This window comes from Macaca fascicularis, chromosome 7 (assembly GCF_037993035.2).
Source record: "Macaca fascicularis isolate 582-1 chromosome 7, T2T-MFA8v1.1".
Classification (NCBI taxonomy): Eukaryota; Metazoa; Chordata; class Mammalia; order Primates; family Cercopithecidae; genus Macaca; species Macaca fascicularis.
Window position 1 is genome coordinate 29,106,569 of NC_088381.1, and position 18,447 is coordinate 29,125,015.

The 18,447-nt window shown below is 36.1% G+C and overlaps 1 protein-coding gene across 18 annotated transcripts in view; it reads right to left on the reverse strand.

Annotated features, from left to right (window-relative positions):
- The window catches only part of ATOSA (atos homolog A), a 132,151-nt gene that overhangs the window by 70,901 nt on the left and 42,803 nt on the right, over window positions 1-18,447 (reverse strand). For 3 of the 18 annotated variants that reach the window (XR_010588067.2, XM_005559606.5, XM_005559601.5), the window contains exon 1: window positions 3,014-3,202. The exons of 13 other annotated variants lie outside the window; for them this stretch is intronic. Coding sequence is in view for 2 of the 5 variants with exons in the window: in XM_005559606.5 (XP_005559663.3) it covers window positions 3,014-3,050 (37 nt within the window). In the remaining 3 variants the exon portion in view is untranslated. Of the gene's footprint in view, window positions 1-3,013; window positions 3,203-17,096; window positions 17,173-18,447 lie in introns of those variants that run through there. 2 more of the 18 variants (XM_073995827.1, XM_073995826.1) reach the window with 1 other exon arrangement.

Below are 18,447 nucleotides of genomic sequence, written 5' to 3' on the forward strand. Positions count from 1 at the left end.
TGAAAATGCCTGACAAAAAGTTGTCAAGACCAAATTTTTGGTCCTGCTGACTATGAAAAGCGAGTATTTCTTGGATTCAAACTATGAACAAGTAATGAAATTTCTGCAAGGAAGACTCAAGGAAAACATGTGTCATATAGCACTTAAGGCATACATATAGAAATCAAACATTTGTGATAATACCTGAAGTAGGAACGATTTAACAAAAGATTTTTTCTTTTTTTTTTTTGAGACGGAGTCTCGCTTTGTCACCCAGGCTGGAGTGCAGTGGCACCATCACGGCTCACTGCAAGCTCCGCCTCCTGGGTTCATGCTATTCTCCTGCCTCAGCCTCCGAGTAGCTGGGATTACAGGCATGCACCACCACGCCTGGCTAATTTTTTGTATTTTTAGTAGAGACGGGGTTTCACCGTGTTAGCCAGGATGGTCTCGATCTCCTGACCTCGTGATCCGCCCGCCTCGGCCTCCCAAAGTGCTGGGATTACAGGCGTGAGCCACCGTGCCCGGCAACAAAAGATTTTCACAGAACACTTAGAGAAAAAGAAAAACTCAGATTGTTACCCCTTCCCAATCTGAGTTTTTACGTTACAGATGTTTTAAAGAACTGTAAACAAAACAACATTTATATATTATTGCCTGATTTCAAAATAATCAAAAACAATCTGTTTTACTTAAAACCAATTGTAGCAATCACTGCATCTAGTAAATAGTAGCACTTCTATTTGCTATTCCTTATAAAGAGGCAAAAACAAAAAAGAAATCACTGTTTTTGAGAACTGAAGTATTTTTCCATAAGCACAAGAGCCAATTTAAAAATATGACATAGACAAAGACAATAAAAATTATATTGTCAAATAATAGACAAATACAATAAAATTGAAATATGCTAGCAGTGTTATTATAATTGACCAGATTATAAAGCTCAATTACCCTGAAGTTCTGCTACTGAATAGGAACTTTCAGATGCTCCACTATATAAAACATTTTTAGGTGCTAAGCCCAGGAATAATGTCTGGAATTCTGCCAATAATATTCCTCCTGAACACAATGGCAAAGCCTCTGTGTGACACAGCAGCACACTCAACTTTTTTACAATTTCATGTTCCCCCATCTTTTGCAGCATATGAATGAGAAATAGCCTTTCTCTTGGAGGCTCTATTAATTTTTACGAAATAAACCAACACAAAATGGGTAGCAAACCAATTTAAGCAAAATTTTCGTTGCTATGGTTCTATAATTAGAAAATAAAATTAGTAATTGATGAGAGTTACAGCTCAAAAAATGAAAATTACTAGATTGACCTTCATGTGGTTAGTTGTATTTAACAAACTTGAGTCCTCTCTGGCTGTGTCTGCCTCTCACTCCAAACTCCCTGTCATACCCCTACCCCTCTACACACAGCTGCTCTTCTTGAAGTGAGTGCTTTATATTGTGGAGGCCACCAAGTCCAAATAACATAACTTTATTTTGCTATAATTTTTATAACTTCTTTCAAATTCAAGTTTTTGGCTGCACCTTACAAACTTGAAAATCTAAGAAATGCCAGTCTTTTAAACTGCAGCCACATATAGGTCTACGTAAAACACTTTTTTAATCTTTAAGGGCTATTTTGTAAATTTTCACCAATTATTAGAAATCTTTTTAATACAAATATTATATACACAGTATTGTTAAAAAGATCAGCAAAAGGCACAAAAGCATGGGATATATTTTGAGTTCTTTTTAAAGAAAAGAAATTTCTCTCCTTACCAGAAGTGCTAACACTGATTGTTAAGACTTTCTAATGACAGGTATATTTTGAAAAGAACAACAACAAACCCATCCTATTCCAAACTATATAGTTTGTAGAGATAACAAAGCCCTAATATTAACTCTGAGCTTATACTAACTTTACTCATCAGACATACATCACTGAGTGAATTAAAAGCCACTTAGCCATGTAAAACGAAAAAGCAAAGGAAAAACTGGTTATTAGCTCAATACGGATTGTTCGTAAAATGGGCAATATGCTAATTAGTCTGCTCTGCTTTAATTAAAAGAATCATTAGCTAAATCACATACGTAAACTTCAATTTCACAGTATTTGAGAAAGATACAAAAAGACCTTTTGTTTATTAAAACACTTTAAAACTTTCCTATAATCTGTTGAACAGACCAATTTTTCCAGATCCTGTATAAACAAATGGTAACCTATACTTTGTTCAATTATCACATATATTAGTGTAGTTTAATAAGACTTGACTATATTTGAAGTATTAACTAAGTCAGATATACAATTATCACATTTAGGAGGTCTACTTCAATTTTAAAATACTAGCTTAACCTTGTATGTTGTCTTCAAAATCCTTTATTTTTCAGTTTTCTATATGGATGTTTAATAGAACACTACGCTGACTTTGCGGTTGAATTATGACGCTTTACCTGAACTGCACAGAACTAGTCCATGGATTAAATAATTAAGAGATTGCACAATTTGAGGTAGGATTTTCAGAAACGCTTTACAAAAAGATTTTAGCACACCAATTACTTAAACTATGTCAAAAATCTCACTTAGTTAAATTCTGACAATCTTTGTCAAATTCAGAAACATGAATTCAATTAAAAATAGGCAGCTTATTTAAACTACGTTTGTCTTAACAGCTTTAATTTAAAAAACACCTCCTGCCCCCATATACAGTAATGCTTCTGGCTAATGCACATTCTCTTCCTTGTATTCTCATTTCTATCACATTTTTTTCCCCATTAAAGTGAGCACATTGTATTTGGTTTCTTTTCTTCCTATTCATTGTTCAGTTCAGCATTTTAATAATCTTTTCAGTACTGCTGTTCAAAGAAAACAGGCTATATGAAGCTAAAGAAAATTCTCTAAGTTCAATGGTTTTCAAAGTGAGATAATTTTCCTAGACCTATTTGTTAAAAATCCATGCAAAACAAGCACCACAACCAACTGGTAAACAGCTACAGAAAATTGGAAGCTTAAAAATAAAGCCGTTAAAAACACTTCACTACACACCTTCTCTGTGAAGCCCTTTGTTTCCACTGAAAACCATACTGGAATCCTTGTATAAAAGAAGTTGCCTTCTGGCTATCAATAGCTATACTATCAGTAACTGAGGGATCCAGATGTCTGCAGCGGTTAAAACAAATGTTCAGCGTTGGGTGCTGATTCCGCTTCCCTCCGTGCAAGGTTTTTCACAAAGGCAGCAGAGTAAGAGCGCACATAGCAACAGCACTCACAGCTGATTGGACAGAGGGTGTGCTCAACCTCCCCTGCTCACTAGGTCCACTACAGCTTCCTGTCTACTTGGCAGCACTGTCATGTTTTCTTTGCTCGTCTTATGAACTCAGCTGTGTTTAGGCAACTTGAAAGGAAAGAACAGAAGACTGAAGATGCAAAGTATTCTAGTGTAAACCCCTAAAATGTGTTTCTTTAGTTGCTTTTAAAACAGAGAAATTCATGAGACAAAAATTTATTTCAGTTAGTGAAATAAATGAAACTGAAGACAAAGAAGGGTTGTGGAGGGAATCAATTACTTCACATTTAAATTAAATCAGGTCTACCAAATGAAACCCTGTGAAAATGTGTAAATAAAAAACTTTACAATAATCAGAATAAAGCATTAACCTCCATATATCTAGAACTATAAAGTATTTTACAACAAACTTCACAAATTCCTAGAAAAGCACAACCTGTTACATATTTAAAATGGGATAGGTCCTGAAATGGTCTCTCCTCAAATGCATGCAGTACCTTTTAAGAAGGCTAAAGAAACAGGTTACCAGACTGACTAGAAAAAGATTCAGAAAGGAAAAATTATCAGTTACTTAATAATCTCTGACAATACAAGATTTAACTAGGTCTTTATAGTAAAATGTCTCTGGACACATAGAACAATGACATTTAGCTTAAATTCATTTACTTTTTGTTATCATAAAATTACCCAGAGATATAAAAGCATAGACTTTTTTTCAGGTTTCAAGTAGTGGGCTTCAGTTTACCAGTTCATACTGTCTCCACGAACTTTAACAGCAAAAACCCCTCCCCAGCTTACAAAGTTGTTTGGGAGAATCAATGAAAGTAGTAGGGGATGAACAGATGTGATGAATTATAAAAATTTCTCACTTTAGAAGTATTTTCCCTGAACGTCACGTCAACTAGGATGGTGGTTTTCAAACGTTTAAAGCAATGGAACTCTTTATTTGCATTCTTCCTATAAAATGCATTATCAGTAGTGGCTCTAGGACTTCTATACAGGAAAGGTTTGTGGGAGTAGGCTGAGGCAGCAGCAGAAGCATGCCGTTTACTACTCAGATCTTTGTTTATCTTGAGTGTCTCGGCATTAGGGAGTGGAGGCTGATGGAAATGTTGGAGTTACTAAAGTGCCCCATGAGCACTATGAGGCTATTTTTAAGTGAGAAGCCACAAATAGCACGCAATTTCATCTCACACCCAGAATCCATAAGATTTCTACCCCTGAAGAAGCTTCTAGGATTCCTGGAGTTCCACAGTACAGAAGAAATACAACCTGGAAGAGGTTTATTGCTTTAAAGAAATCTCATTACTTTAAAGAATCTGATCACTCGCTCCACATTTAGCCAGAGGGAGAGCTGCTAAGCCCCCTAAGAAATAACAAGACGTGCCGCGCGCGGTGGCTCACGCCTGTAATCCCAGCACTTTGGGAGGCCGAGGCGGGCGGATCACAAGGTCAGGAGATCGAGACCACGGTGAAACCCCGTCTCTACTAAAAATACTAAAAATACAAAAAATTAGCCGGGCGCGGTTGTGGGAGCCTGTAGTCCCAGCTACTCGGGAGGCTGAGGCAGGAGAATGGCGTGAACCCGGGAGGCGGAGCTTGCAGTGAGCCGAGATCGCGCCACTATACTCCAGCCTGGGCGACAGAGCGAGACTCCGTCTCAAAAAAAAAAAAAAAAAAAAAGAAATAACAAGACGTGTTTGGAAACACAATAAGCCTGAGGTAGGTGACTCAGAGAAAGAATGGCATGGTAGAGAGAGCAAGGATTTTGGAGGTAGGCCAACCTGTGTTCAAAACAGGAATCTGCCATTACTAACAGTGAGACCACATATAAGATTATTACACCATTATGAGCTTCAGTTTCCTCATCTGTACAACTCCTAATCCAAGACTAGTCACAGGACCACTGTACTTTTTCCTTAACACTTAGTTCATAGAATGTAGAAAGGCTGTTTACAAAATGACTGGTTTAATGAGTCTCCTCCATCACACTGTAAGTGCTTTAAAGGTAGGTACTATGTCTACTTGTTTACCTAGCACCATGCCTCATTTATATTTTATACAATATTTGATTAGATTTCACAATCATGGGAGGTGACTAGTACAAGCAGAACATCTTATTTGACCATCTTCATTGTTTAAATAAGGAAATTAAATATAAAATGTATAAGTCACAACTAGAAGTTAAAGGAAATCAAATTTAAAAATTTTTTGGATTAATAAATTTATATTTCAAAATCAACCTTTTTCTATCTCCTATAATATATAATCCCAGGGTTGTTTTGGAATATTTCCTTTCAGTTATAATCCTTCAACTTTAAAATTAAAGGCTAGTGATATCATATATCTATAATATAAATCTATTGATGTCATATAAAAAAAGAATTTACAGAAAAAACATTAAATGTATTTAGTCACAACATGTAATTATAAATGATAAAAGACACTCCAAATAGATGTGCCACCTTAAAAAACTTAAATCCAACTGAGACAGTATTTTATTTAGTGAAATGCTCCCCTCTCTGTTGCTAGTTTTCCAATAAATTTCAGAACAGCACTTCATATATTTTTGAAAAAAGTTTGCTTTTCCCCAATTTGCTCACCTTGGTACACAAAACTAAATAATGAGTATGCTGTAAAATGATGGCACATTATCTACTTTGTAAATCTCAAGACTACAAACTAAGAATCTGAATAACATGAATTTCTACACAAGTGTTAGTCCCAAATTCTCAATTCTCAATTCTCAACCATGACAAACCTCCTTCCCCGACTCCTCCAGAACCCACCTAGCATGATTGTTAAGTATGTTCTCTAAATGGACAGTTCAGGAAACATATCATGCTCCTGCAGGGAAACAAATAGGATAGTAGATCTTTTACAAAAGTTTTAAAAACAAAACTATATATTCCAAATACAAAATGGAAAAATTTCAAATAACTATTTCAGATCATCTATGCTTTCTGTTAACAGAAATAATTGAGATATACTGATAGTAAGATACTTTAAGAGCTAATCATGCTATCTTTGAGACTTTCTAAACAAAAAAAATTATTGCAGATAGAAAAAAGAGCCCTTCAAAGGTAATGATTAAATAGCTACTACACATATACACATAAAAATAATTACTAAATATATATTATATATATATTAAATAGCCACTACCTACTGGCCCATGGGCCAGGCATGATGCTAATCCCTTTACATACTCTTCTCAGATCCTCAGGTAGTTGTTATCCCCACAGATTAAAACTGGTACAAAATCCAACCTCATGATTGGAAAGACCCCTTAAAGCAGCAAGACATAATGGAGGAGGAAAGCCACAAATTCAAGCTCTTTCTACTTACAGGATGTGTTACCAAATTATTTAACCTGTCTGAATCTATTTCTTTGAAAAGTGGGAATAATCATTTCTCTAAGTGCTATAAACCACCTAGGTGAGTACTTGGGCTCTTAATCTGAAGTCTCCTCTTTCCCTTTGCAGATATCAGGTCTACATGACATAACCATATGTCTGCATACACACACACGCACACAACAAATAACAGCAATACATTAACATACATTAGTTGTATACAGTATTAATAAAAACGGGAATGAGAAAACTCTTGACCAAAGAAAGATTTCTGTGATGCTGATTTTTTTTTTTAAGTTTCTTAAATAATGTCACATCTAACAACACATGTAACAGCTGAATAACTAATTTGTAATGAAGACTAAGCAATAGTTAAAATTTAACATTAACAGTTTTGGAAAATAGAGAAATTTATGACATCATTAAATCAGTTTTTATTAAAAAACAAAATATGATGTTCAGGTCACTTCAGGGATAAATTAAACCATACATTATAGTGACTGCCATTTACATGAGATTCCCAGTAATCATACTTGCTGCAATGATTACCCACTGACTTGTATTCATTATAACAAAGTACAAATAAACCAAATGGCCAAACAGCAACCCAAATATACCGTTTTAAGAGTTAAACACATTCTTAAAATTAAAATGCTAAAAAGTACCTAAGAGACTTAATTGAGGATCTCATCTTTCAAAAGATTTTGGGTTATGATGACCTAGATTAGTTCCAGGAGTAGTGCCTTGTTTACAAAATCTAAGATCTTGGAAAGAAGAAAATGTTCTAGCCTGTTTTTTGGCATCATTCATACTACATTGTTTAAAATGAGCTAGAACAGGGGTTATTTATAAGCTAAGCTACTAGACAAACACTTCGTCTAATAATATCTTGTACACACATAAGTCAGATTTAATAAGAATCAAGATCACGTATTAAGAATTCACTTTTAATCTCCTATATACTTTGTAAATTAATATCACCATCATTACATAAAATGTGTGCAGAGGTGCATATGGGTTTTTCTTTATGCATACTTCTTTTAAAGATATATTATGGGATGTTAATCTCCTGCTATTACAAAGAATGCTATGTTTGATTCAATCTTAGATTGAAAACCAATCATACATTTGTATTATAATAATATAACATTTTATGACAAGTTTTTCCATGAAGATAATGGATCCCATATTTACCTGTCCCTTTGACAACTGCAACTTTGTGAAATAATATTTTGTAGATGAAGAAACTGAATCATAGAAATTGAGGTAGGTACCTTGTAAGAATCACCTACTCTAGGTTTAATTCCAAGTGCTGTGGTTTTTTTCCACAATTACTATTACTGATACATGTCATTATGTCTGCTAACAGAGACAAACAGTCATACAAATGACTGATTCTGCAGTTTAAATTCTGGAGAATGTTAACAAAAATCTGGTTGAGTGAAAAAGCTGTATGTGTATTTAGTCAATTGTGTAGCTTAAGGAGACTCAATTATTAAGTCCCCAAAGCTTTAATACTGTTTGCTTTGCATTTAACATTTTTAAAAACTTGCTTATTTGAAACTATTTTACGTTGGTTTTCTTCCAAGTGATATGACTAAACTCTTTTGGCTACCTCAAACTCCAGCATGTCTAAAACTGAATTAGTTTTCCTCTGAACAAGAGTCACCATTATTGTCAGTGACATCCTCCCAATTCCCTAAGCTAACAAACTTTGGAGAGAACCTACTCATTGACTGTGTGTTTAGTAAGTGCCTGGCACAACCACTTCGCTCAGGTTATGTCATTCTAACAAAGTTATAAAATAGTGTAAAATACTATTACTATCCCAGTTTTAATCAATAAAATGACAACTCAGAGTAAGTCAGCAACTTAAGCTTACACAGAGAAGATAACAAAATCAAATCTTGAACACTTTTAGTTCTAAGTGCTAAAACAATCTGTATAATTAATGTGCTATAAAATTAATATAAGGGGTTGAGACTATCATTTTCTTTTTAAATAAAGTAGAGAAAAGAAAAAAAAATCAGTCATCATTGCTCATAGCAAGATTGGTAAATAACTTGTTTTGGGGCAGGGGTTGATAGGGATGTTGTTATGGGGCAGCCATGTGAAATGTCTAATTGTGGATTGCAGTCAAAAAAATGCTAAGGCCATTGCTCCATCTGACATTGTCTCTCAATTACTACCATCCATCCCACTGTCTCCAAATAGATACTGGTTTTCATCATATCATATTCAACAAACATAGACTTTGGAAGCACAACAGCTGAAATTAGGTAGAATTGTACTAAATAGAGTTGGAGAAAATAGTCACTAGAGACTTACAGCCAAAATTCACATACATCACAGGCTGTCACCACTCAATTCTACAGGCCCTCTTTTACTAGAGGTGACACTACTAAAGACACAGATGTTCAGAGATCCCTAAGGATTCACAACGTACAAATGCTATAACTACTGAATATAGCTTTCTGTGTAGAGGGAAACAATAGTTGTCTTTTCCCTTATATAAATGCTAGAGTCAACCTTTCTACGAGAGCTCTCCATTTTCAATGCAATTTCAGTTTATAAAGTACTTATTTGAATACCTCAATAGTTTTTACCATTTTAGACCAGGAAGATTTTAACTGCAGCACCTAAGAGAGGAAACAACAGTAAGACCTCATAAACTGAGCGCCTCAACTGAAGCTTGCACTTACTGGGAATAATTTTTCATTCTTCATTCACAAAAACAAAACAAACCATCAAACATACATGCCCCCCTCCCATTCAAACTCAAAATATTGGAGACCACCACAAATAGAAAGGGATAGTGGAGGTCAGGCATGGTGGCTCATGCTCATCATTCCAGACTTTAGGAGGCTGAGACAGGAGGACTGCTTGAGGATAGAGTTTAAGACCAGGCTGGGCAACAGTGAGACCTCGTTTCTAAAAAAAAAAAAAAAAAAAAAAATTAAAAATCAGCTGGGCATGGTAGTGCACACTGTAGTCCCAGCTTCTCAGGGACTGAGGCAGGAGGATTGCTTGCGCCCAGGAATTGGAGGTTGCAGTGAGCCACAATCAAGCCACTGTACTCCAGCCTGGGCAACAGAGCAAGAACCTGTATCAATAAACAAAAAAAGAAAGGGAGAGTAGAGTGTACAATTTCTGTAAGTTTGTACATGCCATCTGATACTCTCTTATTCCTCTGGGCCAGCTCCTCTACCCACAAGTCCCACCTCTTCTAAAACATCACAGGGTAACCTCAGCTTCTGATTCACCTGTTGCCCCAGGAAGAAAGGACTTTGTTTTTTGTTTTTGTTTTTTTTTTTCAAACTACAAGCTTCTGAGGGCAGAGGCCATGTTAGTTCTTGCTCATCACAGTACTTCCAGCACATATGCCAGGCACATTGAAAGTGCTCGGTGAATACTTGTTTCAGTGAACAAGAGAGGGAGAATGGTCCAAATGTCTATGGTTTTACTATTTCTAACAGTTAAATTCTAAAATGTTGTCATATTTAACCAATAAGACTATATAATCACAACTATATTGCAGAAGGAAATATTCATAAGAATTCATATCACTTTCAAAAAGAACATTTTGTCAAAATATGGGTGTTTGGGAGAAATATTTTAGAAATAGATCATTTCTAAAACAAAATTCAAGTGTTTTGTACTAAATCAAAACAAGCATCCCATGTTGTCAATCCCTTGATTTCAAACAAGGGCCCATGTAAATTACAAAATATTAGATGCAATATCCTACAAAACACAGCTGGGGCAAATCAGCTATTTTAATCTATATTTAAGCTATCTAAGTACAGAATGATATACCAGTTAATGAAAGACAAGATTTGAGTGAACTAGCAGAACAGTAAAATGACTATTACGGTTATCATAAAATTCATTGTCCACTGAGGTGGGAGGTTTGCTTGAGGCCAGGAGTTCAAGACCATCCTGGCCAACATAGAAAGACCTTGTCTCTAAAAAGAAAAAAAAATGTATTAAAAAATTAAAGAGTAAAATTCATGATCCAAACAGTGGTAACACATTTAGAGTGAAAGGAGACCATTATGAAATAGGATTGGACACAGGGACAACAGGCATAAACCAGGACCATCCTATGTAGCATTTAACCCAGCCCATTAAAATATTTTGAACTTAATGGTACAGTTAGAGATATAAAACAGTTAAATATGTTAAATTTTTTAAGCGTGAATTTTATATTTCATGAAACTCACTGATAAAAGCCCAAACATAAAATTATGGTATCTTAGAACTTACAAAGTTGTTAAGTAAGCAATAGGCACTTAATTTTTTATGAAGCATCTAATAAATACTAATTCTGTGTCAACTTGTCACAGGTGTGAGGAAAACAGCTGGGAAGAAGTCAGATGTCATCACTGCCCTTGAAGAACAATTATTCTAGTGAAGGAGACAGTATAAAATGAAGAAATGAGGGAAGCACAAACTATCGTATAGTAGCTGGCCTTCTTGCAGTTCCTAAAGCATGCCAGACTTTCTAAATTCAGGACCTTTGCACATATTCCTTTGGCCTGGGATGTTCTTCCCCCTTACACAACTGGTGCCTTCTCATCCTTTGCTCATTTTCTCAGGGGCCTTACCTAACCATTCTAACCAAAGAGGACTTCTCCTTGCTCTGACTTAGCCACTCTCTTAGCCTTTGTATATTTCTCTCAGCGCACTTGGAATGTGTTTATCTTACATATTGAAGAGATGCTAATTTATTAACAATGATAGGCAAATTTATTGAGTATTTATTCAGAATCAAATACTATTTTGTTTTGTTTTGGTTTTTTGAGACGGAGTTTTGCTTTTGTTGCCCAGGCTGGAGTGCAATGGCTCAATCTTGGTTCATTGCAACCTCCACATCCCAAGTTCAAGCAATTCTCCTGCCTCAGCCTCCCGAGTAGCTGGGATGACAAGCATGGGCCACCATGCCCAGCTAATTTTTTTGTATTTTTAGTAGAAATGGGGTTTCTCCTTGTTGGTAAGGCTGGTCTCGAACTCCTGACCTCAGGTGATCCGCCCGCCTCGGCCTCCCAAAGTGCTGGGATTACAGGTATGAGCCACTGTGCCCGGCCCAAATACTATTTTCTAAGCACCTTATATGGACTACCTCATTTCCTCATTACAATAGCCCTTTAAGTAGGTACTATCATTAGCCTCATTTTTTATACATTGAAACTAAAGAAAAAATATTGTCCTCTATATTTCTAAATAATTAGTTTGTACTATTTCCTGATTTTTAAATTTGACAATTATTTCTAATTTCTTATTTCTTTATATCCATCTCTTTCTTAGCTTCCTAGTTTCAAGGATGAAATGTCTTATTCACTTTGAGTCTACTTATTACCATTCGACTTACTTCTAAGAGTATGCATGTATTACTTTGAGAACAATGTCAAAATATAATCACTTAGTCTGTTCCTTTCCAGTTTCCTGATAAAAGCCAGATGATCATTATTTCATTTCTGGTGCCAGAACCTAGAGGCAACTGTGCTCTGCTAGAGGCTAGAAGTAATACCAAATACAGAAAATACTAAAACAACTAACAGGGAATTTGAGTTTTACTTTTTTAGTTGGATAGATTGCTTTTCTCCGGGTCGTATGTTTTCCCAACTGTAAAAATGAAAGAAACTCACACACTTTAAGGATCTTTCCAACTGTGGTTTCTAGTGACAGAGTGATTTTGTGAGTAATTTCAGAATAACAAAATTATTTTCACATCCTGAACTTTTAAAAGTGGATTTAATATGTACCACTATGTAACCTGAATTTTGTTGTTGTTGTTAGCAACTTAGAGTACCCTGGTAAATACCTAAATTCTGCAGCATAAGCTACTACAAAAGGTACACGCCAGGGTTAGACTACAACCTCCTGAACCACAGAAGTGTGCCTGCAGAACCTGCATTCAATCAACACAGTAACTACTCAGAGGCACAGGGATGCTCTTTACCTCAATTTCTGAAAAGTTAGTATGCCAACTTAATGACACACACGCTCAGAGAAACAATATTTAAGAAAGGAGTTATGCCATCAGAAACCTTACAAGCCAGGCCAAAAAAAAAAAAAGGAGTAATGAATGATCAAACCTTAGACCTAGAAGGAACCTCCAAAATGATCTAATCTAATCTCTTATCAGATGAGGCAACTGGTGGTCAAAGAGGTTGGTGATTATTCACACAGATAGTGGCAAACTAAGACTAGGAAACTGAGATTGCTTCTTAGTGCTCTGTCTACCACAAAATACTGAACAAACCTCACTCTTACGATCACCTTTTTTTTTTTTTAAAGCTTTAGTGTGAAAGTGTTTATCTGGTTGGGGAGAGAAGAAGATACATCTCTACTCCTAACACAGCTAGGAAAGCTTATCAGTATCACGGGGACTTCCTTCATTCTCAGACCTTACATGAAGCTGAAGGGTATGAAAGCCTCTAATAGAATTCAAACTTCTGCCAGCAATTATCTGGAATGAGAAATGGAATCTCCAGTTTTACTCTGTATTTTTCTTCCATTTGTTATAACACACAGCTATTTTAAAATAAATAGTGCAGCTTACTACTCTGACAAAAAGAGTATTATAAAACAATAGATACAGTATTGTTAGTATTGTGTACCATGTTAACATTCCCAAGAATTTTTGTAAAATAAAACACAAATCCTTCATACATTATAAACAAAGAATGGTGGCAAAGGGAAAAATAAATGGAGAAGAAAAAGATTTAGCTAACAGTAGATGTGTGTTAGGTATTTTTTATAACAGCAGGCCATAATGTAATTTTGAGAGCTAAAAACTGATTTTAAGACTGTCTGATACTAGCAAATGAATGAGGCTCAAACTCCTTATAGCTTAACATTCAAAACTCTAATCTCTCCCTATTCCAAAGCAACCCTTCCCATTCACATTAGTCTGTCTGTCGTCCGTTAAACATCGGAACTCTATCTTCACACCTTAACTCATTCCCTCTGATCAGAATGTTCTTCCTTCCATTCCCTTCCCTGCCCCAATCTCTAAATTTTTATCTATCCAAATCATACCAGTTTTTTAAGGATCAACTCAGCTGCTGTCTCTGCTAAGACAGTCCCAGCCCTAAATTAACTTCTCCAGCTGGAATTAATCATTCCCTATGACCTTTGATAAACATTACTTTTATCATTCATTCAGTTCTCAAATGTCCTGCATTATACTTATCTTCTTTCTTGGATTACATTTTCTATAGGGCAGAGAACATAATACATATCTCAGAGGTCATACCACAGAATGGTTCATCAATAAATACTACTGAATGAAAAGAAAAAATTTAGCCCAATGATCATGTGCACAAAACCATCACTTTTTTCAGATTACCTAATTGTTGCAAGATAAACTAAAAATAAGAGTTGTACATATTGTTAAGATGACACACATTACATGAATTTAACTATTTAATCAAAACTTTTTTTTTTTGAGACAAGGTTTCACTCTGTCGCCCAGGCTAGAGTGCAATGGCTTTATCATAGCTCACTACAGCCTTAAATCCTCAGCTCAAGTGATCCTCCCATCTCAGCATCCCAAGAGCTGGGACTATAGGCATGCACCAACAAGCCCAGCTAATTTTTATTTTTAAGTTTTTTTTGTAGAGATGGGGTCTCCCTATGTCATACAGGTTCGTCTTGAACTCCCAGGCTCAAGCAATCCTCCCACCTCGGTAACCAAAACTTTCCTTAGTGAGATATCAAAGAAGTTGGGAAATATTATAGTTCAAATAGACACACGTATCTACATAAAATGAATGCCACAAAAATTCAAATTCATTGCACAGCAAATTTGAATTCTATCCATCCAGAGCAGGCATACGTTTCTCTTTTTATCCAAGATTAGAGTAAGCTGAAACACTGTTGAATCAACAACAAAGGAAATCGATGCCAGAGTTTAACTTCACAGAAGGCCACTCTGCCTTGTGCTCCTTACTAAAGTAGGAAACCATGGATTGACAGCATCTGCAGTTGAGCACAACTGTCATGACAGCAAATTCTCGTATAATTACACAGCACTAAAGACTTCAGACATTATCCCCCACAGATTTTCTAGATGTAAGTACTACTGTTAGTAAACTTTATTATAGTTACAGTTCTAGAATCCTAGTTGGAAAAAGTAGATTTAGGGGATACTGGCCCTGTATCCTCAGTGTGACAACTTGTTTTCATAGAAAGCTGGTGCCCACCTTGTGCCCAGGCACTGAGCTGGATGCTAACATGTACTATTTCTTTCAATCCTCGCAGAAACCTTGAGAAAAGAATTGCTATTCCCATTTTTACAGATTTCCGGGCAATTAAGACATAGAGAGTTTAACTTTCCTAAACTCACCCAGCTAGTAAGTAATGATGCTGATGATTGAACAGTGAGTTGTCCAGCTCCAAACCTATGTTCTTTCCACTGCCCTAACTGCCACACAACAATTCCTGAAAGTCAAATCAAGAATACCATCTAGAGTGTGGGCATGGTGGCTCATGCCTGTAATCTCAGCACTTGGGGAAGCTGAGGCAGGAGGACTGCTCAAGGACAGGAGTTCCAGACCTCGGCAACATAACAAGACCTGCCTCTACAAAAAATTTAAAAGTTACCTGGGCAGGGTGGTGTGCGCCTGTAGTTTTAGTTGCCTGGGAGGCTGAGGTGGAAGGATTACTTGAGCCCAGGAGTTCAAGGGTGTAGTGACCTATGATCATGCCACTGCACTGCAGCTCGGGCAACAGAGTGAAACCCTATCTCTGGGTGGGGGAGGGGGGTGCAGGGGAAGGAATACCAGCCAGAAATTGACCAAAAGAAAAATCTATTGGAACAGAAAACCAAATATTGCATGTTCTCACTTGTAAGTGGGAGTAAACACTGAGTATACATGGACATAAAAGTGGGAACAATAGACACTGGGGACTACAAGGGGAACGGAGGGAGGCAGGTGCAGACTGAAAAACTACCTGTGGGTACTATGCTCACCACCTGGGTGATGGGATCATCTGTATCCCAAAACCCAAGCATCACAAAATGCACTCATGTAATGAATCTGCACGTGTACCCCCTGAATCTAAAATAAAAGTTGAAATTACGGGGGTGAGGGGAGACTGAAGATTTCAGTTAGAATTTAGGTTGGGCATATAATGTTGGAGAATGAAAAGATGTCTACTATTTGTACGTGGAGGAAAACAAGATACAAATCAGATAGTAATTAGCCATTTTCTTTCAAGAATATCTATAATGTGAAATCAAATTTAGAATCGTTTGTGTGAGTTTTGCTCATACACTAAAGCTAACAAGAGTGTCAGGTAGGGGAAAAACTATTTTTATTCTCATATACTGTTGGTGACCAAAAATTGGCACTTTTTTACCATAATCAAAAAGTGTGATTTTATAATAATCAAAAAATGTTTGTATATACTGTGATCAAGTAATTCTACTTTTAGAACTTTGTCTGGAAAAAATAAGGAAATACACCAGGATTTAAACTATAGGAATGTTTGTTACAGTGCTGTTTGTATTCGCCAAAACTTGGAGCTTAAGTATCCAACAAAAAGATTGTACGCATGAAAATGGTTAGGATGATAAATTTTATGTTATCTACATTTTACCACAGTTAAAAATTAAAACATTAAGAAGTATAAATTGGCCAAATAACACAGGCATGCAAAAGTTAGCTATATAACCATTAAAGATACCATAATGGAAGAATAATGACATGAAAATACACAAATTATATTAGGTAAAAAATAGTTTGCTAAATAGTATATATGGTTTAATTAAAAAATATATTATTAATATGTACATACATTTATAGACTAGAAGGATACACACACTCACACCCCCAAAACGTGAACTGTCTAATCACAGAATAGGAGCATTACTATTATTTTGTCCCTTTCTTTTAGCTTATCTATATTTTGTACTTCTTTGACGGACTCATATTACTAGTGTAATTTTTAAGAGGATAGAAGATTGAAGGATGTTAATGTCTTAGTTTAGGGAAGCAATACATCTGAGGTCATGATTCCTCAAACCACAAACACTACATTAGCAAGGGACATTGCCAAAGGAGTCAAGAATTTTTCTAGTTGCCCCCCAGACTCACACACAGTACCCTGATGACTTATTCATCTGTATGTTTCCAGAACCTCGCACAATAGCTGATATGTAAACATAAATGCTTAGAGAATGAACAGCTGCTTATATTTACATAGCACTCTATCTTGTATATAGGGAGTTCATGTATATCATCTCATTTGATCCCCCAATAACCTTGTGAAGTGGGCATAAACATTCCCATTTAGAAGCAAAAAACTGACAGTGGAGAATTAGATCTTAGGGTTACTAAACTAACACATCTCAGAAAAGAGAATGCATAAAGTTGTCAAGTAATAAGTTTTATGCTACACCACAAAGATATTAAAATGCATGCAAGTGTTCATTCAACAGTAAACACTTATTGAAGAGCATCTAAATGCCAGGTACCTGTCTGTGTATGGGGAAATGCAGCAGTGAACAAATGCCACCAAATCCCTTCCCTGCCCTCATGAAGCTTATATTCCTGTTGGGGAGAGGGGAAAAGAAACAGAATATCAGGTTAAACAATGTTAAGAACTATGAGGAAGAGTAATGAAGAGTAAAGGGAGAATAAATTAGTTTTACTCTTCGAAGGATGGTCTGAGAAGGCTTCCTTGATGGCAGAAAGTCAAGTTAAAAAAAAAAAAAAAAAAAGGAGCCATGAGACTTATATTCTGAGAAGATATCAAATATAAAGGCCTCAAGGTGTCAAATGTGCTTGTAGTAACTAAAGAATAACAAGACCAATATGGCTAGACTGCAGGGAACCTTGGAAATCACTAGGAAATGAGGTCAGTCAGCCTGAGACTTTAGGTTTAAAAATATAATTCTTTAATGTGTTATCGATGAATAAAATCTGGAATTTCAATAACATTCACTTTTCTCTTTAATCCATTTTGTCCAAATAATATTTAAAAGCTAGAGGAAAAATCTACTAAAATATTACTTAGCTGTTCTATTTACATGATCTAATTTTTTATCATATTCTTATGGTGTACTCCAAAACTTTTGTAAACGTTGTCTAACATCAGGGTCTAACTCAATTTCTGTAAAAGGAAGCAATGCACAACTTTAAAAGGCAATATGACTAAAGATGTTATTGGAACAACAAGGAAAACATGAGTATAGACTGTACATTAGATATTAATACTATGAGGCCGGGAGCGGTGGCTCAAGCCTGTAATCCCAGTACTTTGGGAGGCCGAGGCGGGTGGATCACGAAGTCAGGAGATCGAGACCATCCTGGCTAACATGGTGAAACCCCGTCTCTACTAAAAATACAAAAAACTAGCCGGGCGTGGTGGCGGGCGCCTGTAGTCCCAGCTACTCGGAGGCTGAGGCAGGAGAATGGCGTAAACCCGGGAGGCGGAGCTTGCAGTGAGCCGAGATCGCGCCACTGCACTCCAGCCTGGGTGACACAGCGAGACTCCGTCTCAAAAAAAAAAAAAAAAAAGATATTAATACTATGAAAAGTATTAGATTTCTTGAATGTAGTAACTGTATTGCAGATATACAGAAGAATACTTTTATTTTTAGAAGACACATGCAGTGGTGTGGTGGTAAATGTTTAACAACTGGCTCAGAAAGGAAAAAAGGCCTTGGTTTGTAGCACTGCCAATTTCCATGGTATAAATACCGTTACCATGGCTGATTTCAAGTAACCAACTAGGTGTAGAGTTGAAATGAAATGTACACAATCAGCTTTTGCAAGCCAGTACCTGCCAGCTCTAGCATACTGCTGGATACATGTAGTATGTGG